The sequence below is a fragment of the Conger conger genome, chromosome 19 (assembly GCF_963514075.1).
Source record: "Conger conger chromosome 19, fConCon1.1, whole genome shotgun sequence".
Lineage (NCBI taxonomy): Eukaryota > Metazoa > Chordata > Actinopteri > Anguilliformes > Congridae > Conger > Conger conger.
Genome location: NC_083778.1, coordinates 11750750 through 11773406, shown reverse-complemented (window position 1 = coordinate 11773406; position 22657 = coordinate 11750750). Strand labels below are relative to the sequence as shown.

The following is a 22657-nucleotide window of genomic DNA, read 5'->3' as shown; positions in this document are numbered from 1 at the left end:
AGTAACGGTCCCTGTAGTTGTTGCTGTCTCTTTTACGGTTTGGTGAGGGTTATTTGTTGGGGGTTTTTTTAGGCGTCCGTTTGGGTCTCGGAGGGGACGCTGAGAGCCATCCTACACGTCGCTTAGCGGGCCGACAGAATCCGAAATTATCGAGCTCTCGCACAGACGGGAGGCGGAGGAGGAGCCTGTTCATTTCCATTCCGCAAAACCGACGATTGGTTCCTATAAAAACAAGAAGATTAAAAACCTTTGTTCGGGAATAAAACGGCCCCCCTTCTCTCCACCCCCCACCCCCCCCCCCCCCCCCCCCCCAAAAAAAGAAAAAGATGATGAGATTACAGCTCCAGCGTTTTCTGTGCGATATCCGGGGAGGAGAGGCTGGCTAATTTGCGGGCGATTAAAATAACGCTGAGCTTAGCGCGGCCGGCTAAACGCCGCGATCCGCCGCCTGGCTTAAAATAGGCCGCCGGCTCGGGTGCTAGGCCCGGGGGGGGGTCCTCTGGACGTTACGCGGTCGGCAGGGAGCCCGTGCGTTTCAGTGAAATTTATGAGTTTGTTTTGAGAGTTTGTACAATGGGGGGGCGAGAGGGCGGGGGGGGGAGGTGCCGGGTTGGTTTTCGGCGGCGCCCCGGCTGGAAACGGGACCGCCCGCTCATTGTCGCCGGGAGATAGCGCGACCGCGCGACCTTTTGTCTTCATCCGCTCCGTGACTTAGGCCCTGTTTTTCGGGAGGATCGGCGCATTATGAGCAGTCGCAGCTGTGGAATGCGCGTGTGTATCGCAGGGCGTGGAGGGAGTTCAGTTGGGCGGGTACGTGTTGCGTGTCTGAGCACTCTGGTGCTCTTATCTGCACGTACGCGTCTCCGACCGTATCTCCCGACGGGACCGGATCACGGGAGATTCATTTAGCAAATGGTCTGATTGAAAAAAAAAACACAGTTCATGGGAGGTAAACGCAAGGACATTCAGTTCAGCATATATATATCATTTTTTTTTCAACGGAACGGAGGTTTCGTTGCAGAGGAGTCACGTTTCTGTGACCGCGCCCGCCCAGCTCTGCCGCGGTCGTCTCTGGTCCTCGCAATCTGAATCATTTTTAGGGTTGAGGTCCCGGACGAGAGGGCCATAATCCAAAGCGGGGGACATCTGGCGCTGTGGCTTAAGCGATTAGCGCTGCGGCTCTTTAAGAGACCAGCGCGCCGTCCGTCATGTGGAGGGCAGGTCCGGTCCAAATGAATTGTACCTTCGAACGGTGCACGGATCTGAGAGGGTGTCCCTTTGGAGGGTAATGCGGTGGGCCGACGAGGAGAAGCCCGCGGCTTTAAGAAAAAGTGCCTTTGTCCTGCGAAGGGCTCTTCGCGGGGTTTACGCGCGAGGTCTTAAATGCCGCGCGACCTTCCTGTGGCATTAAGGCCTGGGCCGGATGACCGTGACCGCTGCGGTCTGTTCAAGCTGCGCTGCTTCAGGCTGAGAGAGAGAGGGAGAGAGAGAGAGACAGAGAGAGAGAGAGAGAGAGAGAGAGGGGGAGGACAGGAAGCTTTTACATGCTTCAAGTCAGCTGCCTCTTAACCCTCTGAAGAGCGGGAGGGGGGGATGGAACGTTTCTTTTCTCAAAATTCTATGCCGGTGTTCTAGAACCCCAGTGCTTTCGGTCGGCAGTAGCGACTGTGACATCAGCATTAGAACGCTCGCTAAAGAACATTCCAATCATATGCTCGTCGTCTTACACCTCTAAAGGGATACGGTCAGATGTGTGAGCGGGGTTCGGTCCCTCTTTCGCCATTTTGTCAGGCTGGAAATTGACCACTGATAGGGGTTTAGGAACCTTACAATATTAAGCGAACTCCTTCATCCCGAGGCACGCTAGTAGCTTTTTAGGCAGTGAGGCAGCAGTTGGGCGCGTGAGAAGGGAAGGGGTTAAACACGTTTGTTTATTTGTCGCAGAGACTGCTGGCACCGCGGGCTCTATCAGAGGCATTCATCAGTGCAGAGAGAGCGGCGAGGCGGGGAGAGGGGAGAGGGGAGGGGGGGGCTAATGCTCTGCCCTGTGTTTACCTGTACCCGACACGCCAAGGTTGAATCCGCCTGGAACCCGAGGGGGGATAGGTGTGTGCGTGTGTGTGCGCGTGTGTGTCTCAGGCCCTCGGCGCAATGACAATATCCCTCTCCCGCTCCCCTGCCGTTTCTGAGTTGTCAGCCTGCTGGTGAAGGGAACGCAGGCGACCAGCGCAGAGTAATTCACGCTGCTGAGGTCTGGGGTGTGTGTGTGTGTGTCACGAAGCAGGATCACTGAGTTAGCTGTGTAACTGTCCCTGCTCAGGGTTTTACTCCGTGTGGTTGTCCAGGTAACTCCGTAATCCTGCTTTGTGACACAGGGCCCTGGTTTCCCAGTGTAAATCTGCCTCTAAACTGATTCGCTTTGTCCACAGCATATGGGTGCATGGAAAGATCGCAGTTCGCAGGAGACCGAAAAGTTGTGGCTGCTCGATCCGTCTCGTTCCGAACACGTTTTTTTAAGCGCCAGGCACATTCCTTTAAAATGCCTCGGTGTCGATCGTGTCCTGAACCCGCCCGACCGGTTCTCCTCCTCACCTGCCGTGCCGAGGGCCGGAGTTCACCTCGTGCCAAGCCGTTGCTGTGTTACCAAACCGATGCGCACGTGTGTGAGTGTGAGTGTGAGTGTGAGTGTGAGTGTGAGTGTGAGTGTGAGTGTGAGTGTGAGTGTGAGTGTGAGTGTGAGTGAGTGTGTGTGCAAGTGTGTGTGTGTGTGTGAGTGTGTGAGTGTGTCAGTGTGTCAGTGTGTCAGTGTATGTGTGTGTGTGTGCGTTTATGTATGTTTGAGTGTGAGTGTGTGTGAGCGAGTGCGTGTGTGTGTGTGTGTGTGTGTGCGTTTATATACGTGTGAGTGTGTGTGTGAGTGTGTGTGTGTGTGGGCGTTTATGTATGTGTGTGTGTGTGAGCGAGTGTGCGTGTGTATGTGTGTGTGTGTGTGAGAGCTTCGCCCAGAAAGAGCGCTGTGTATGGACTCCTCGCGCCGTGGCTGGCGGTGCGGGAACGTGAGGTAGCTCGCGCCGTGGCGATTAATTCAGCGGGTCGTTTTAAGGCGGTTATTTTTAGCGCGCTGTTTGCTTGGAGAATATTACTCCTCAGTTGTTGCCAGGAATGTGTTTTCTGGGTTTTCTTTCTTCTGAAGGTCTTAGAAAGGGCTGCGGTGCGCTTGTATTATTTTCTTTGATGTGTTCACAATACAGTCCTCCCCCCCTCCCCCCTCCCCGTGCAGCATATTGGGAGCTGCCCTCATGCTCGCCGGCTGACTGCGAGACCCGGTGCCCCTGAAATCCTCTCCTTCTTCCATTCTTCAAAGGCGTTGCTTTTACATTTGTGAGAGAAATTAGATTTTTTTTTTAAATCGAAAGCATCCCATTTGCATGGTCCCGTGTGACGATACTCATTTCCCCCGGGCCTCTGTGCAGAAAGGCACTCTCCTCACTTCTCTTCTCACCAGTGCATTAAGCACATTCCAGAGAGAAGACCCTCTCTCCTAGTGCACAAACAGCCTCCCATGCGTCTCCAATGACATTCCAGAGACAGGGCTGTGTGCGAACACACATTTTGTTTTTCCAAGACGCAGATGTGCTTCCATGTCCTACAACGGGAGCTCTGTAGAGAGCCCAGGGAGATGAGACTGCGTGTTATTTAGCGTACGTGATGCTTTCGTCCGAAGTGACGTGATGATTAGACTAAACAGGGTCCGATCCCCATCTGAAGGGGGCGGCCTGTAGCGTAGTGGTTAAGGTACAGGACTGGGATACGCAAGGTCGGTGGTTCTAATCCCGGTGTAACCACAATAAGATCCGCTCAGCCGTTGGGCCCTTGAGCAAGGCCCTTAACCCTGCATTGCTCCAGGGGAGGATTGTCTCCTGCTTAGTCTAATCAACTGTACATCGCTCTGGATAAGAGTGTCTGCCAAATGCCAAGAATGTAATGTAATGTAATGTAATGAAGCAATGCAGGGTTAAGGGTCTTGCTCAAGGGCCCAACAGCAGTGTGGCTCTACCGGGGCTTGAACCACCAACCTTCCAGGTCACAGTCTATGTACCTTAGCCACCAGGCTACAGGCTGCCCCTGTCTTCGTTACACACCCATGTCTACGCAGCGCTGGGTTTGAGCTCTTCAGCGTAGAGTCAGGCCCTCTAAGCCCTGGGGCTCTCAAGTGTCACTGTACACCCGGGTAGGTTCCCAAGAACCTGGAAAGTCGCACGATTCCACGTCCCCAAAAAAATACATTCCAGTAACATCGAGAGCGTTTGATGTCAGCTGCGGGGATACTCGCACGGTTGCACGTAAGCCCTGTCCCTTGACTGGACAAGCGCCAAAGAAATTTGAGACCTGAAGTTGACCGAGGCGTAGCGAGGCGCACTGCAACTGTTTAGCAAACGTCGAACGGAACTTTAATAAACGGTGCCGGCGCACCAAACAGAAAGTCCCAATGGTTTATTCTGCAAAATAAAGAAAGAGGGGGTGCTTATCTACAGGAGAGTTCAGGTGCAGAAAAGAAAAGAATTGAGACACCAACCTGTTGCGTCATTTGTTGAGAATCACAGCTAACACTTTTCAGAGCTGGCACTCTCTCCTCAGAGTGTAAACACACTTTATGTTCTGACGATGCAAAGGAGGTTGGTGCCCAAATACTTCTTATTCCAATCAAACGGAACTTGCTTCCTTTGTGCCGTTGGCAGTTTTCATGTGTGCGTTTTCTGCGGTTGCGTTATAACGATGTTTTTCCCGTGGCTAAGGCTTTAAGACCCCCGGGGGTGGTGTTCTCCGTCCGGTCTCACGTTTCCCCTCTCCCTCCCTCCCTCCCTTCCCCAGGTATGGCCTCGCAAGTGCAAGTGTTTCCCGCCCGCAGTCTTCAGCAGAGCGCCTTCTTTAGTGTGAAGAAGCTGAAGGTGGAGCGGAGCTGCAAGTGGGACATGACCGGCTACGGCGCGCACAGCAAAGCCTACAGCCAGAGCAGCAAGAGCGCCCAGCCCCCGCCCTCCTCCGCCGCGCCCTGCGGCCTCAACGCCTCCCTGCCCTACGAGCAGGCGCTCCTCTTCCCCCCCGTCTCCTCCGCCTCCTCCTCGTCCTCCTCCTCCTCCTCCGGCGTCCCCGTGGCGACCGTCCCCGCGGCGACCGCCTCGTCCGTCGCCGTGGTCGCGGGACAGCCGCTGGGCGCCGGGGCGGTGCACAACCTGACCCGGAGGAGCACCGTCAGCCTGCTGGACACGTACCAGCGATGCGGGCTTAAGCGCAAGAGCGAGGAGCTGGAGACCACCGGTAGCGTGCAGATCGTCCACGAGCAGCCAGCCATGATCCAGAGCGGCAGCTCCGCCGTCCCCGGAGGGGGAGGAGGGGGGGCGGCCGGCGGGGGGACCACGGCAACCAACAACAACAACAACAACTCCTCCACCGCCGCCGCCGCGGCCGCCCCGTCCAAGAACGGCGGTTCGGGCGGCGAGGGGGACTACCAGCTGGTGCAGCACGAGGTGCTCTGCTCCATGACCAACACCTACGAGGTGCTGGAGTTCCTGGGCCGCGGCACCTTCGGGCAGGTGGTGAAGTGCTGGAAGCGCGGCACCAACGAGATCGTGGCCATCAAGATCCTGAAGAACCACCCGTCGTACGCGCGGCAGGGCCAGATCGAGGTGAGCATCCTGGCGCGGCTCAGCACGGAGTGCGCCGACGACTACAACTTCGTGCGCGCCTACGAGTGCTTCCAGCACAAGAGCCACACGTGCCTGGTGTTCGAGATGCTGGAGCAGAACCTCTACGACTTCCTCAAGCACAACAAGTTCAGCCCGCTGCCGCTGCGCTACATCCGGCCCGTGCTGCAGCAGGTGGCCGCCGCCCTGATGAAGCTCAAGAGCCTGGGCCTCATCCACGCCGACCTCAAGCCCGAGAACATCATGCTGGTGGACCCCGCCCGCCAGCCCTACCGGGTCAAGGTCATTGACTTCGGCTCGGCCAGCCACGTGTCCAAGGCCGTGTGCTCCACCTACCTGCAGTCCCGCTACTACAGGTGAGCCCGGGGTCCTACTTTACTTACCTGCAGTCCTGCTAGTACAGGTGAGCCCAGAGTCCCACTTTACTTAACTGCAGTCCTGCTAGTACAGGTGAGCCGGGGTCCCACTTTACTTACCTGCAGTCCTGCTACTACAGGTGAGACCCCTCCCTGTGTTTGGAGATAAACCTTATCTCGCCTTGTGTGTCCATTTTGCTCACGTTGACTTCATTGACCTTCAGATGATTCGGTGTCTTGAGAACCTGATCGACTTGAACTTGACGCCTGATGTTGACCTGAAATAGAAATGGGAGAAGCGAGGGGAACTCCTGCAAGTGTTAAGCGACAAAACTTGGTTTCATTGTGCAATCACAGATTCTAGGGTGTGTGTGTGTGTCCTGTAGTCAAGTGATGATTGATTTAGGTTTATCTCATCTTTTGTGTCTCACGTGGATTCGGTGTTCCCCGGGGAGGGGCCTTGAGAACTTGCTTTGAGGGTTGCTCACTTCTTGAGGGTTGTGAAATTGTGTGGATGTCGAGGACTTGGCTATCTTTTGCCAAAATTTGTAAGTATCGGTGGAACTTGGAGTTCTCGAACGTGCCTTAAATGTTCCAGGACAGAACCACCGCCGTAACCCTGTACGAACCCTGATGAGAATGCTGGAGAGGTCCGTGCTGTGTGCGTGAGTTTGGCTTTGTTTCTTCCTGCGTCTCTCAGGTTTAATGTTGTTTGGGATCTCACGCTGGTCTATGTTCTCGCTCCTCTCCCGCTCTTGCGGCAGCTGTATTGGAAGTGAAAGCTCTGCTGAGAAGCAGCTTCTTTATCATCTTTAATTCGATAAAACAAGCGCGTTGCGCTCCGCTTTGAAGATTAAACGGCGCCTGGTTTTTTTTGGGGTTTTCTTTCGGAGCGGTTCCGCGGGGCCCTGGGACCGCAGCGCCTGGGAAGCATTTTCCTCTCTCTTTTTCTTTCTCTCGCTCTATCACTCTTTCTCTCTCTCTCCTCCTGTTTTGTGGGGGTTGATAGTTTTCTCTGCCTTGTGATGTTCTGTTGTAGCGTCATAGTAAAGGTGTGTTAAAACTGAAAAAGCTCTCGCTCTGAATTTCTTGGTCGCGCTCTCTTGCTCTCACAGCCCCTCTTGCTCCCTCACTCTCTCTTGCTTTCTCTCTTTCACTCTTTCACTCTCACTCTCAGTCTCTCTTGCTTTCTCTCTTTCACTCTTTCACTCTCACTCTCAGTCTCTCTTGCTTTCTCTCTTTCACTCTCTTACTCTCACTCTCACTTTCACTCGCTCTCTTTCACTCTCACTCTCACTCTCAGTCTCTCTTGCTCTCTCTTGCTTTCTCTCTTTCACTCTCACTCACTCTCTCGATTTCACAGTCCCCCTCTCTCCCCCTCTCTCCCTCCACCCTGGAGGGTCTCTCGCTAAAGAGTCGTTTTCAGGAAAGACGAGCGGCCGGTCTGGTTCCCCCGGCGACGCGGGCGTCGGGGTCACACAGAGTGCGGTCGTAACGCCCCCCCGTAACGTAATGCACACCGGCGGGGCCCGTAATGCCCCCCCCCCCCCGTAACGTAATGCACACCAGCGGGGCCCGTAACGCCCCCCCGTAACGTAATGCACACCAGCGGGGCCCAGCATTAGAAACAGATGCCCCACACCTCCCTCTTTTTTTAATTTTATGAAATGGCTGCCTGGACCTCGCCACTGTGTTAGGGGAGGGGGGAGTGGGGGCATTAGCACAGACACGCGCATTGTGAGTGTACAGCCCTGGTTTTGTTGCTGCCATCCCGGGCCCTCAGAGGGAATGCAACACAACACCGCACGCACAAACCAGAGAGAGAGGAAGCCGGATAACCAGGTTGATTCTGCTTTTCGGTGTGGCTTTTGAGCACGCATGATGTGAATTTTGTATGTTTATTTCCTTTTTCTGTCCCCGTGGGAATTTGACCTGCGTGTTTTTTTGCGTTCTCACAAAAATGTTTATTGTACCGCGTGCTCGCGTTTTTCGGGATTAAGACGGCGGAAGATTTTTCACTTTGGCAACGGCGGCTTTTTAACTTTCTTAACTGAAACAGAGATGGAATACAACCAGCTCCGGTCTAAACCAGGGGTGTCCACTCTTATCCAGAAAGGGCCGGTGTGTGTGCAGGTTGTTGTTTTAGCACAGGACTAAGACCGCTGATTCTCATACTCATCAAGGTCTTGATTAAAGACCACGATTAGTTCATTAGTATCATCAGGTGTGTTACTGCTGGGTTAAAACAAAAACCTGCACCCACGCCAGCCCTTTTAGGATAAGATCGGACACCTCTGGTCTAAACGTCCTAAACCTATACACCACAGGACAGGAAATCGTCTATGATTGGGCAGTTGTTGGAGGGACTACCCCCTTCCGTAGGTAGGCCGAGAAATGCCCCCTCTTTGTATGAATCGACTCATGGAGAGCGACCCTGCAGATACAGTTCCTCAGATCCGAATCGTGTGGGGGCCGGGGGGGGTTCAGGTAGGCGGGCCGGCTCCCAGACCTGGGTCTGCGACGCTCCGGGAATTATCCCTCCCCCGTTCCCGTGGATCCGCTCGGGAACGCCGAATATCCCGGGGCGCTCCGTTTGAAATCCGGGGGAATGTCGTCGCGGTAACGGTGCGTTCGCGGCTCCTCCGTTTCCCGCTTGTTTTCTCCTCGCTGGAGTTTGGGGGAAAATGAAAGGAGTTCCCTCTTCGCTTTCATCCCGACCTCCCGCGTCTCCCCGCGATTCGGCAGACTCGTTAGTGCCGGCGTCTCCAGGGATCGCACTCCTGAGACCGAATTAATGACAACATTACATGAGGAAAAAGTTTACTCTTTTTTCCCCTCCCTGTTGGTAAGACCGGTGTGTAAACAGCCGTGTTGAAAGGCAGCAGTGTTTCAGAACCGCAGATAAAGGTGTTGGATGTTGCGGGTTCGTAAAGAGCGCTGTTGCATAATGTGAATGTTCTATACATAAGAGCCCGTTCTCTTTCTGTTTATTTGCATTGGCATTGACTCTTATCTGTGGAGAAACTGCTCTTGACCTGAACCTGAGCGGGTCATAGTGTCACAGACCCTCACATGTCCGTACAGAGAACTGTCTCTCTGATTCCTGAACGCACCCAAGGGTTCATTATTGTTAAATATAGCATTACTATTGAAATTTGTGTTATTATAACAACAAAAATTGCACTAGCGCTTCTGTTTAATTAGTTTAATATTTGGGGGGTTCTCGCTGCCACCCGTGGTATTGCTTCTTGTTCAGTTTATCTGATTATTCTACAAGGGTTCGGGTTTTATCTATGTGACCACTCTCGGACTTGGAACCGTACTCCCCTCTAGGGTTTTCAGAGCTCTTGTCACTGGTTCTGATCTGCACTTTGTTGTACGTCGCTCTGGATAAGAGCGTCTGCTGAATGACTACAATGTAACTTCACATATTGTCATTATTATTAAATTCCCTTGAAGAATGAGTGTATTTGAGGATTCTCCAGTGCGATTCCCAGGGCAGGGTATTCTCACGAGGGAGCATCGGGACGCTGCCGTCCCCGGCCTGCCCCGAAACGCAGACGCTTTTGCGCTGACCGAATCCGCTGCTCCAGAGCCTCTCCTCCGAGTCCCGGGTCTGCCGCCCGCTGGGTCCGCGGGACTCCGGTTTCCGTGGCGACGGGAGCGTGGGACCCCGTGAGTGATTCGCGGCTCTCCTTTCCAAACGGGAAAATAAATCCGAAGTTTGCTTCCAGGGCCTTCGGGGGGGGCCTTCGACGTGCGTGTCTTCTGTCGCCAAAGTAGAACCGGAGCGCGGTGAGTGCTGGGAGCGAGGCCTGCGTTCGAGTTGTTATGGCGATGTTTTATTGTTGGTAAACCGCGCAGCTATTTCTGTCCTGTTCGGTTCCCTCGCCTGGAGGTCTGTAATCTCATGAAGAAATCTGGGTGATGTAACCATAACGTTATTACCTGGTCATTACATTCATGGCGTTTGGCAGACGCTCTTATCCAGAGCGATGTACAGTTGATTAGATTAAGCAGGAGACAATCCTCCCCTGGAGCAATGCAGGGTTAAGGGCCTCACTCAAGGGCCCAACGGCTGTGTGGATCTTATTGTGGCTACACCAGGATTAGAACCACCGACCTTGCGGGTCCCAGTCATTTACCTTAACCACCACGCTACAGGCCGCCTCTTATGGTCATCTCAAGTCCTTCTGTTCAGTGCAGTAGCTAATCAGACCTGGGCCTGTTTTGGATTGAAATACTTTTTCTGTGCTGGATTTGATCTCGCCTGGCGCAGTTGACCCAACCAAGAGTACCAGAAGGCGGGGTTTGCACCTTTTGAGAGTATTTTATTGGTTTCAGTACACCAGACAGGCTCGGCAAGGTGTTGAATCCCGAACAATGATGCGTTTGACCCTGGTCTGTTGCTAGTACAAGTAGCAGGCATACACTAGCCGGCTGATAAATAGTGAATGAAGTGTTCTTCTCGGGCTGGAGTATTTGCCCCATTCCCGTGGGTGGAAATGAGCATGGAAAGTGTAGGGGAAGGGCTGTGTTTTCTCTTCTGTGTCCGGCGTGTGGTGGAAGCCCGTGGTCAGCTCATGCTGTGATCGGGACGCCGTCGTCCTGCGTGCGGTTGCCAGGTTGGAGAACCGAAACCCTGCGGCCGTGATGTCACTACGGTCACCCCACTTCCTGTTCCTGTTTCTGTTTCCCTGTGCGACGGGGAGCAGCCCCTGCCTCTGTACGCTCCTGCATCTTGCCGAGGCCCCTGCTGAAGAGGGGTTGCTGGACTTGGCATTGATGAATGGGGGGGGGGGGGGTGGATTTGTCGAACGTTAAGAAGACGTTTGTGTGACTCCAGCGGACTGAACGGCGTCTGTGCCGGGCGCTTGGATCTGTTTCGGCTAAGCGATGTCGTAACTTCGCCGAAGTCCAAACGGCTCGTTTTGAATGCCCGTTTTCTTAATGCGGATCGTGTGGATTTATGTGGGGGCTCTGCCATTTGATACTCCCACAGTGTTTTTATAACACCTCCAACTTCTTTATAATCCACATAGGAAGGGAAAATCAACGTTTAGGAACGTCTCCGTACAGCTGTGTGTGTTTTATGCGGGAGAGGCAATGAGGAAGAGGAACTGCCTGTGGGTCTGAGTGATTGAGATTAAAGGAGAAGTTGGGCTTTTATTGTTCTGGCACTTTGGACCGCGCGGCTGGGCTGAATTACACAGGGCCACGTGCGGAAGGCGCTCGCTGCGGTAGGGAAATGAGAGGGGTGGCTCGTTAGCTCGTTAGCTCTGTTAGCCGAGCGCGCGTGCGTACGCCGGGTTGCGCAAAGTCATTCTGTCAGGATTTAGGACTGCATTACTAGCGGATAAATAATAGATGGATGTGAAGCCAGTTTCAATGTGCACTCACACACACACACACACACACACACACACACACACACACACACACACACACCTGAGCGTCCCATGGCAAGTTAACAGACGTCTCCGACCGCTTGCAGCCGACCAAGGCCAGACCCAAACAATCATTACACCTCTCCTACTGCTGTGGGGCGGTTTGTTTATTTCTGCTGCTCCTCCGAAAACCCAAACTGACCCCGTGAAATCCAGTGGTGCCGAGGCACTTAAAAAGTGTGAGCCGCGCCTCTTTATTTCACGACCTCCGCCCCCGCCCCCCCTACCCCGGCTCCCTGTTCCTCAGCAACCGCAGAGAATTCCGTCTGAAATCTCAGCGTTTCAGACTCTTCTGGAAGGTGCGAGGAGGCTGGGTTTTGGCGGAAGGCCTTTCGCGGACGCCATTGGTCGAGGAGCGCTGTTGAGGTGTGAGCCAACGGGACAGCGCCCGGCTTCTGTTTGGGGCTGGCACCGGTGCCCGGGGAGGGGGTGAGGGCTATACATAAATCACGAGACCCCCCCTCCCTCACCGTGGAGACACTGGCAGTGGTGCGGGGCAGTTGGGGCATGGGGGAGGCTCGTGGGGTCAGAGGTCAACCACGCTTTAATGTGGGCGACCGGAGAGAAAAAAAAGAAGAAGAAGAAGAAGCAGGAAGCAGGATCTTACTTCTCTTCCCCTGACAGGAATAACACAGTAATGCGAGCAGGAGGGTTAATGACTAAGCTCATTTACACCGACATCAGCTGTTCTGCAGCAGCACTGGGACCCTTTCTGTGTGAGTTAGTGTGGGGCGTGGGGCGGGGGGGGGGGGTTATGCAGTCCTGGAACACCTTGTGCCCCTCTATACCCCCCCACAGTCACAGAACCCCTGTACACACACATACACACACACACACAGGCTGTTGATAATATAATGCATCATAAAGACTGCTCTCAAAGCAAGACCCGCAAGTTTACTTTCTTTGTGCACAGGGTGGCTCTTTTTTCATGCCTCTCTCTTTCTTTCCCTCTCTCTCTCTCTCTCTCTCACTCCTACTCCCTCACTTAATCTCTCTCTTACTCCTGTCCTTTCCTCTTATACTTTCTGTCTCAGATTCCAATTCAAATTCAAAATGCTTTATTGGCATGACAAGACGCAGCTGATGTTGCCATATCGCAGAAAAGAACATCAGAGCAGCAGACACCATTGACCACATAAACACGGACATAAACGCGGACGTACAGATTACAGCCGTATCAACCTATCAATACAGGCTCACTGGCTGTCCCTCTGTTGAGGGCAAGCTGTGACATAATTTTTTTTTGTTCTCCTAACAAATAGGGTAGCTTTTGTGGGGTTATTTAAAGTTTCAAATTCAGGGCTTAATTTAGTGAATTTTGAGTAGACAGTTTTCCTTCCTCTCTCTCCCCCCCCCCCCTCCCTCCCTCTCTCTCCCTCCCTCCCTGATCTGACTGATCAGATTAAAGGCGCTCGCCCCGTCTCGCGGCTCACGCCCCTGCAGTCTGATTAACGGGGCGTAAAGCCGCGCGTGCGTTTTATCTGCGCTCACTTTGTCCTCATTACCGCCAGCACCCCCCCCTCCCCCCCCGTTTGAACTAGCCCACATCAATCGGCCAATCGGTTAATGGAGGAGCCGATACAGGCGGGGTCTTCCGAGCGAGCGAGCTCAATATGCCCAATAGAGTGCAGGGCAAAGGTCAAAGGTTGTTTCCCGTGTCTGGTCCCCAATGGCCAACACAGGCTTTCAGCTTGTGTGTGTGTGTGTGTGTGTGAGAGTATAAAACAGAAATGGCAATGTGTGTGTGTGTGTCTGTGTGTGTGTATTAAACAGAAATGGCAGTGTGTGTGTATGTGTGTTTGTGTGTGTGCTTGTGAATGTGAGAGTATTAAACAGAAATGGCAATGTGTGTGTATTAAACAGAAATGTCAGTATGTGTGTTTGTGAGTGAGGGACTGTGTGTGTGTGTGTGTGTGTGTGTGTCGGGGTGGTGCAGTGTTTCAGTATGTGTGTGTGTTGAGCAGAAATGGTATAACTAATATAGAAAGCAGACTGCTGAGGGTTATAGCAGTGTGCTGTACACAGTGAGTGGAAGATTAGCCTGGAGGAAGGCTGTCCTCCCTAAATCTCGCACGCCGCTGTCAGAACTCATTCACCCGATTTGATCAATTATTAAACGTGATTAATAGCCGTGCACTGCAGAAAGGGAACCGAGCTGGGGATGAAATCACTGCAGTTTGGGCCGGGGGGCCTGAATTTGTTTGGGAACGTAATTACTGCTCTGCGGAATCCGCGTTAATAATTGAAGCGCCGAGACTCCTGACCATCCCCCGTTCGCTGGCGGATCCGGAGAGCGAAACTTCGCTTCCATCGGGAAAGAAAACCAAACGCATCTGAAGGGGAACGGCCGTTGGTATCGTTGGGGCGAGGAGCTCTGTGGCGGCTCTGTTAGCGTCTCTGTTGGCGTTGGGCTGCTGCAGAAAGGCCCTGTGGTCTCCCACGGCAACGCGGCACCACATCACAGAGACACGGCGTGGGAAACTGGTGCAGCTTGGAGCGCTGCAGCCGTCTGCAGGAAGTGGAGGCGCTTGAGTGTGTGTGTGTGTGTGTGTGTGTGTGTGTGTGTGTGTGTGTGTGAGTGTGAGTGTCAGTGTGTGTGTGTGTGTGTGTGAGTGTCAGTGTGTGTGAGTGTGTGTGTGAGTGTGTGTGAGTGTGTGTGTGTGAGTGTCAGTGTGTGTGTGTGTGTGTGTGAGTGTCAGTGTGTGTGAGTGTGTGTGTGAGTGTGTGTGAGTGTGTGTGTGAGTGTGTGTGTGTGTGTGTGTGTGTGTGTGTGAGTGTGTGTGTGTGTGTGTGTGTGTGTGTGAGTGTGTGTGTGTGTGTGAGTGTGTGTGAGTGTGTGTGAGTGTGTGTGAGTGAGTGTCAGTGTGTGTGAGTGTGTGTGAGTAAGTGTGTGTGTGAGTGTGTGTTTCGTAGCAGTATCAGGCCCGCATCGTGGCACTGCATCCAGCCGATACAGACCTGTCCCGTGACCGAGAGCGCGTCCCACAAACAGGCCCATTGTGCTGAGCGGGACACGCTAGCGCTTGCTCCCGGGAGTCACCCGTCAGATGGATACATACTTTCTCTCTGAGCCAACACTCCTGTCCCCCTCATGCAGTTCAGCCTATATCCCCCTGTATGTGGAGTGTTTTCGCATTTAGCATGTTTTAGCATTTAGCACCTTTAGCGTGTTTTAGCATACAGCGCGTTCAGCGTTTTGTAGGGTGTGTTTTAGTTTACGGAGAGGGCGCTGGCTATGGTTGATGGTGGATTTGCATCTAAACCTTTCAGCATGTTTGTTTTTCTTTGGGGATTAAGTGGACCGGTTGGGCTGGTTTACTGTGGGAGACGGGGGCCAGGGTTCCTGGCATTCCCCGGGCCCTGTGGGCCCCGGCCCCCCCTTTTCGCTCCAGACCTCCTCTGCCAGAGCCCCTGACAACATTGCTCGCCGAAAAACACACACAACACAAGCGCTGACACTTCTGCTCCCCGATGCCCCAACTGCCCCGCATCACTGCCAGTGTCTCCATGGCGACCTGCATGCCTGTGCAGCTGGCACAAAAGGCTGCCTCTTTGAGAGAGACAGAGAGAGACAGAGAGAGAGAATTGAATTGAGAGAGAGTGAGAGTGAGAGAGAGATTTGAATTGAGTGAGTGAGTGAGTGAGAATTGAATTGAGAGAGAGAGGGTGAGAGCGTGAGAGTGAGAGAGAGAGAGAGAATTGAATTGAGAGAGAGAGAGAGGGTGAGAGCGTGAGAGTGAGAGAGAGAATTGAATTGAGTGAGAGTGAGAGAGAGATTTGAATTGAGTGAGTGAGTGAGTGAGTGAGTGAGTGAGTGAGTGAGTGAGTGAGTGAGTGAGTGAGTGAGTGAGTGAGTGAGTGAGTGAGTGAGTGAGAATTGAGAGAGAGAGAGAGAGGGTGAGAGGGAGAGACAGACAGAGAGAGTGAGAGACAATTTAATTGAATTGAGAGGGAGAGAGGGAGGGGGAGAGAGAGAGAGAGAGAGCTGCACGCTACAGTAGAAATCAGCGGTGCATTGAGCATCTCTTCTCCCAGAGTGCCGTGGTGCCGTGTGAAAGGTTGTGTTTGTTTGTCGTCTCGCCCGACCGGCACGCCGCGCTTGCGCTTTTCCAGAAGCTTCCACCGATCCGTCTTTCTGTGACTTCATGGAGATGTGTTCACTTTTCAGAGGGCCGTGATGTTTGGATCAGAACTGCTCCGGCCAAATGCTGTGATCCAAGCACAACGCTCCTGATTTGACAGAAGGGAAGGACTGATCTTGGGGAGGGGAGGCGTTGGAATTTGAGCCTCTAGGGCTCAAGTATTGGCCCCATTTACATAAGTGGAAATGAGCATGGAAAGTGCAGAAGAGGTCGAAAGGTCCTGGTTTGTTTTTTCTACTGTGTCAGGGCGGGGTTTGTACTTTTTTGAGCCAGGTCTGTTACGTATTTGATCCAGGTCTGTTACGTATTTGATCCAGGGCTGTTACGTATTTGATCCAGGGCTGTTACGTATTTGATCCAGGTCTGTTACGTATTTGATCCAGGTCTGTTATGTATTTGATCCAGGGCTGTTACGTATTTGATCCAGGTCTGTTACGTATTTGATCCAGGTCTGTTACAGACAGCGGATCCCAGTAGGGGGAGTGTCAAGGTGGGGGAATCAGCCCCTTGCCCAGGGAGGGGGAGTAGGGGTCGGGGGATTGGTATGCATTAGCAGGCAGCTTGCCTCCTGTCTCTTTAAGAAAGGGATTAAGGATTACACTGTGAGCCCGGGGTATTGGGGACAGCCTGAAGCGACGCGTTTGCAGACTCGCCTCCCGTGACCTTTGACCTTGGTCGGCGTCCCCCCGATTGGACGGTGCCGTTCTATTCCCGGCGGGGCTTTAACCTGGCCAGGTGTGTCTGTACCTGGAGCCTTTCAGAGGCGTGACTGGCAGCCCCAGTCTGTGCAGCGCTGGGCCTGTCTGTCGGTCTTCACTATGGGTGTAGATTCCTATCCGTAGCTCCCCGTCAGCCGTGAGAGGTTTGTAAATGTTTAAGCTTTTATGTGGTTAAAGGATTAGCCGTCCAGCCGGGTTCTTCCCGGCTGCAGTTACGGGGCGAGATTCCGGGCTCCGCAGATGCGCCCGTGCGTCCTCCCGTTCCATCGTCATGGCAGCGCTCGTGTTTGGGAAACCTTTGACCCCCGCGCCGTAAACCTCCTGTCAAAACACACGCCGTTTTTATGGCTGTTTACGCGAAGCTCTGAAATCAGCGCTGTTAATGGCTGCTGATAAGGACGCGGCTTTGATGTTTCCGCTGCCATTAGGACCCAAATGCATCATGGAAGAAAACATAAGCGGCTGCTGTTTGTCACTGCAGTGGGAGCTGTTTTTGTGTTTTAATATGGGGGCTGTATTCAGCAGATATTAAATATGAGGTGCTTTTACTCGCCTTGCACTCATAATTTCCCAATCACGTTTCATCGTGTGTGTGTGTGTGTTTGTGTGTGTGTGTGTGTGTGTGTGTGTGTGAGAGAGTGTGAGAGTGTGAGAGTGTGAGTGTGAGTGTGTGTGTCAGTGCGTGTGTGTGAGAGTGTGTGTGGTGTGTGTGTGTGAGAGTGTGTGTGTGTGTGTGTGAGAGTGTGTGTGAGAGTGTGTGTGAGAGAGTGAGTGAGTGAGTGTGTGTGTGAGAGTGTGTGTGTGTGTGAGTGTGTGTGTGTGAGTGTGTGTGTGAGTGTGTGTGAGAGAGTGTGTGAGAGAGTGTGTGAGAGAGTGTGTGAGAGAGTGTGTGAGAGAGTGTGTGAGAGTGTGTGAGAGAGTGTGTGAGAGAGTGTGTGTGAGAGTGTGTGTGAGAGAGTGTGTGAGAGAGTGTGTGGAGAGAGTGTGTGAGAGAGTGTGTGAGAGTGTGTGTGAGTGTGTGTGTGTGTGTGTGTGTGTGAGAGAGAGTGTGTGTGTGAGAGAGTGTGTCTGAATGAGTGAGTGTGTGTGTATCACAGTGCACAGCGGGCTGTCAGTAATGATGAGGTCTGGGCTCAGCACTGGGACACACAGATGTGGGGCAGTGGGTGTGGGGGTGGGGACAGTGTCTGACTGAACATTTAGGTTAGCAGGTCTGCGCAGTCCCGTCTGTCTGCCAGGGAGGCTGCGCAGACCCTACGGTCCATGGTCGCGGGTCGCTGAGGCGGGAGCCCAGCGCCGGAACGCGCTAGCGTCCAAATTAACCCCTGGGAGCTCGCCCCTTCCCCCCCCCGCCTGCCCCGCGGCCAGACGTCCGGACGGCCGCTCAATGAAAAATTCAAATGCGTTTCCATGGCATCGCTCTGCTTCTCCGCGGAGGAAGCTGCCCTGACCTCTATGGTAATGAGACGGGCGGTGTTCGGCGAAAAAGGTCGGGGGGAATCAGGGCGGCGGATTCCCGCTCCAGGAAGAGCTGTACTTTTCCACTGCCGGGGCGGGAGTGTTGGAGAGAGGGAGAGAGGGAGGAGGGAGAGAGGGAGAGAGAGGGAGGGGAAGAGGGAGAGAGAGAGGGGAGGGGAAGAGGGAGAGAGAGAGGGAGGGGAAGAGGGAGAGAGAGAGGGAGGGGAAGAGGGAGAGAGAGAGGGAGGGGGAGAGAGAGAGAGGGAGAGGGAGAGGAGAGGGAGGGGGAGAGGGAGGGGGGAGAGGGGGAGAGGGGGAGAGGGAGAGAGGGAGGGGGGAGAGGGAGAGAGGGAGGGGGGGAGAGGGAGAGAGGGAGGGGGGGAGGAGGGAGAGAGGGAGGGAGGGAGAGGGGGAGAGAGAGGGAGAAGGGGGAGGAGAGGGGGAGAGGGAGAGGGGGAGGGGAGAAGTAGGAGAAACCCCCCTCAGAATCCCTGGGCCCGTGTGCTGCTCCCGCTTTGTTGTGAAAGTGAAAATATGCAGCAGAAATGCTGATCTGCTCGTTGCGTGTAATTAAAATGTCCCGCTTCTTGAGGAAAATTCTGGAGCGGAGTTTTAATTTGCCCCTCTCCTCTCTCTCTCTCTCTCTCTCTCTCGGAGGGGCCCCCTTTGTTCTTCCCGAGGCAATTAACTTCAGAGCTGGCTCCGCCGCTTCCTGAGACTAGACCCCCCCCCCCATACACCCCCCCCCCTCGTCCCCAAAACCAACCCCCTCACCCCCCCGCCCCGCCTGGCCCTGTCTCAGCGCTGTCTGCTCCTGGGGGCCTCTCTGAGGTGCTGCGGCTCCTCTCGGTCAGCCACCCCCCCCCCCCCCCACCCCCCCCCCGCCTGCCGTTCCTCACACCCTCCCACGCCTGCCCAAGACCGCCCGCCCGCTTCCCACGGCGATCCGCTTCCACCCAGAGAGCTGCTAATTGCGGTCTTTAATTACTGACTTAAGCTCTTTTACTCACACACTCTCTCATACATATAGGCACACGCACACACACATGCTCACACATACAGACACACGCAAAACACCCACACACCCACACACGCACACACATACATTAGATCTCGAGTAGCAAGGTTGGGCAGCCCTGCGCTAGCTGTTGAGTGAGGTGTGTTTTGTTAGGGTTGGAGTGAACACCTACAGGATGGTAGATCTCCAGGAACAGGTGGGCAGCCCTGCTCTAGCTGTTGAATGAGGTGTTTTGTTAGGGTTGGAGGGAACACCTACAGGATGGTAGATCTCCAGGAACAGGGTTGGGCAGCCCTGCTCTAGCTGTTGAATGAGGTGTGTTTTGTTAGGGTTGGAGGGAACACCTACAGGATGGTAGATCTCCAGGAACAGGGTTGGGCAGCCCTGCTCTAGCTGTTGAATGAGGTGTGCTTTGTTAGGGTTGGAGTGAACACCTACAGGATGGTAGATCTCATGGAACGGGGTTGGGAACCCCCACGTAGTACAGAGAGGATCGCACGGCATTGGTTGGACAGCTCTGATGTCACAGGCCGCTTCTGAGAAGTTCACGGGAAGTGCAGCGGACAGCGCATTGGCCAGGTTTCAGAAATGTAAACGCGTTTCTTATTTGTGTATCTTGATGACAGCGTTTATATTACTTCTTTATCTTGATGATAAAGTTTTCTTAGTCTGAAAGTTATATTTTTCTGGGAGATTTGTGGAGTATTTAAAGTATTTTCCATCATTCCACCCCCACGGATGTCCAACGGTGGAGGACTCTCACTGGAGGCCTGGGAACTGCTCCGTCTCCAGGAGGGGAATCAGAATTTAAAAAATATATGTCGTGCTCCACGATATAAGAGCAGGGGTCAACATCATGGTCTCTGAGGGCCGAGAACTGCTGGTTTCCCACCCTCTCTTTACCTGGGAGTTAGGTGTGAAGACACCCTGTCCAGTCAGTAGCACTTCCCGGGAGGAAAGAGAACCAGGGCAGGGTTTGGATTCGAGGACCAGATTTGAGTATCCCTGCTTCACAGCTTGCCCTAGCCTACAGACCCTTCATCAGTCGGGCCACCGTAGCAAGGAGCAGCTGTGGTGTATGGGGAGAAATCTGTGGATGATGCGGACGTAATCAAGGCAGACGTCTCTGGGCGTGGGTTCACAGCTGCGGGAGTACTGTTTAAAGCCCAGGGGAAGTGGCCTGACGCATTCCAGTCAGGTGTGAAGAATGGGGAGAAGTCGTGTCGTCTTCCTCGAGGAAGTGACGGGGCGAAGCAAAGGCTCGTTATTTAAGAAAGCGACGCCAGACGGGAGCCCCGGGAGCCGGTCTTTAACAGTGAGGGTTGTGGGACGGGTCTGGTTGGGCGCTGATCCCAGGACAGCGGCGGTTGCTGCGCTGCGCTCAGGCCTCCTGGTGGGTCGTGGGAGAGGGGGTGCGCTTTAGGGTCGCCGTGGAGACCCTGCCCTCTGAATCGGATGACCGAAAGGGGGGGGGGGGGGGGAGGTTAAGAGAGACGGAGGGGAGGGGCTTTGTCAGGGCGCCTCTCGGGCTGGCTTTTTGCCCGAATGTGCTTCAGCGCAGCGCATTCCACACGTACTCTCAGCTCGAGGGGGGTGGGGGGGCAGAGGGCCCGGGATGGTGTTGTTTTATCGCCGTTGCCGGGGACGATCGGTCTCGGCCGCCAGGCAGTCCCTGTGATTGATGGCCGGCCGCTATGGTGCATGATGAGAATGTTGAAGCCCCGCAATTAGAGAAGGAGCAGATGAAACTGGGTGGGGGGTTTGGAGAGAGGGAGAGAGACAGAGAGAGAGACAGAGAGAGAGAGAGAGAGAGAGAGAGAGGGAGAAAGAGTGAGAGAGAGAGCGAGAGAGAGAGAGAGAGAGAGGGAGAGTGAGAGAGAGAGGGTGAGAGGGAGAGAGAGGGAGAGAGAGAGGGGTGGGGTGGTCGTCCCTCTGGGCTGAACACTCGTGTCCTTACACATCTGCATCAGGGGGGTGGTGTTTATTTTGGGAGTGAACAGATTGTCAGATTTGTCGACGTTCGCTGAGCTCTGAACTTTGAGGACAGAAAGCTGGGTTAAGGGGGGGGCTGGGTCCTCTATTTGTTTCATTTTGAAAAGCCGGTTCAGATCTCCGAGTGTACAAAAATATATATATTTTTTATTATAAAGTTGACACACCTGAGTGGGCAGCACTGTTCAGGGCTTCCTCTGGTTGGTTTTATGTTGTGTGTTGTGTGAACTCCGCGGTTACATCACTGTTGGTTTAGTGGGGACACGGACTCAGAGCGAGGACACGCACAGCCTGCCTGGCCTTCAGAGCCGTCAGCCAGTGTGTGTGTGTGTGTGTGTCTGTGTGCGCGTACGTGTGTGTGTATATGCATATACATATATGTTTGTTTGTGTATGTATATATATATGTGTGTGTGTGTGTGTGTGTGTGTGTGTGTGTGTGTGTGTGTGCTTGTGTGCTTGTGTGCGTGTGTGTGTATATGCATATGGGAAGTGTGTGTGTGTATATGCATATGCCTATATGTGTGTGTGTGTGTCTGAGTGTATGCACATGTTTGTATGTATGTATGTGTGCGTGTGTGTGCTTGTATGCTTGTGTGTGTGTGCGTGTGTGTACATGCATATGGGAAGTGTGTGTGTGTGTATATGCATATGCCTATATGTGTGTGTGTGTGTCTGAGTGTATGCACATGTTTGTATGTATGTATGTATGTGTGTGTGTGCTTGTATGCTTGTGTGCGTGTGTGTGTGTACATGCATATGGGAAGTGAGTACGTGTATATGCATATGCACATATGTGTGTGTGTGTGTGTGTGTGTAGAGCTGCTGCTCTCTCCGCAGGCTGACGCAGGGACACACATCTGTGGCAGAGCGAATGGAGCGGAACATTAATGAAAGGAAGAGGGAGCGAGCGAGGCGTCTGTTCTCCTCTCAGCTGGGGCGGGCGGGGGGGGGGGGCAGGAAGCTCTGGCTGTGCTGAGCACTGGGGCCTGCGGGGAGGGGGGGGGGGAGGGGTGCAGCTGCACCCGCCGTGCCCCTCCCCGCTCTCTTAATGTGGGACGCGGCTGCCCTGGTTTCTCGTCCCCCGTGGAATGGGCGCCCTCTCCCTGCCCCCCGCGTGTCTGTGAAAGAGACGGGCCAGTGCCTCGCGCTCTTACGTAACCCCGCAGTGCCGAGGAATGGCCAGCCCGGCTGGCCTCGGCCTGGGCTTTGTCCCTTCCCCCGCTCTGCAATTCCGTCTCTCCTGCTGTGCTGGGACCGTGTGTCTCCTCCCGGTCTGGAACTCTGTCCCCTCCAGTGTTCCAGAACCCTGCCATCCCCATTGTTCCAGAACACTGTAGCTTCTGCTGTTCTAGAACTATGTCCTGTCCATTGTTCTGTTTCGCTGGTCTCTGCACCACAGTAATGAGTCTCCGCCATTATTCCTGGAACTTGCTGCTGATTTTATGAACAGGTCTTGTGACTTTAACTGCCAGTTTTAAATGATTCCAGGTAGAAGCTGCTGGATTTCAGTTTTCATTGACCAAATAAAATCTTGCCATGTTTGGCAGAGTGACTAAAAAAAAGTGCAGAAATGGTCATATTTTTGCCGAAGCAACAAGCTGTTTATCTGGACGATGTCAGGCCTTACCCCTGGTGAGTCTCATTGAGAGAATTTTTTAGACAGGAGATCCGGCAGCTTGTGCCAAGGGGTTGTCTCCCTGTTCTCTGTGCGAAGGCGGCCATTTTGATGAGGATCCCTGAGGAACTGCATTCAGACTCCTGTCCATGGGAATCGGTCATGGCCGCTCACGCCTGCTGTGAGTATGAAGCTGACTGCTT

General features: G+C 53.8%; 1 protein-coding gene across 1 annotated transcript in view; it reads left to right on the top strand.

The window, feature by feature from the left end:
* LOC133119346 (homeodomain-interacting protein kinase 2-like) overlaps positions 1-22657 on the top strand; it is a 44496-nt gene that overhangs the window by 12506 nt on the left and 9333 nt on the right. Inside the window, exon 2 of the mRNA XM_061229882.1 lies at positions 4873-6061. Coding sequence (XP_061085866.1) covers positions 4873-6061 — 1189 coding nt within the window. The remainder of the gene's footprint in view (positions 1-4872; positions 6062-22657) is intronic.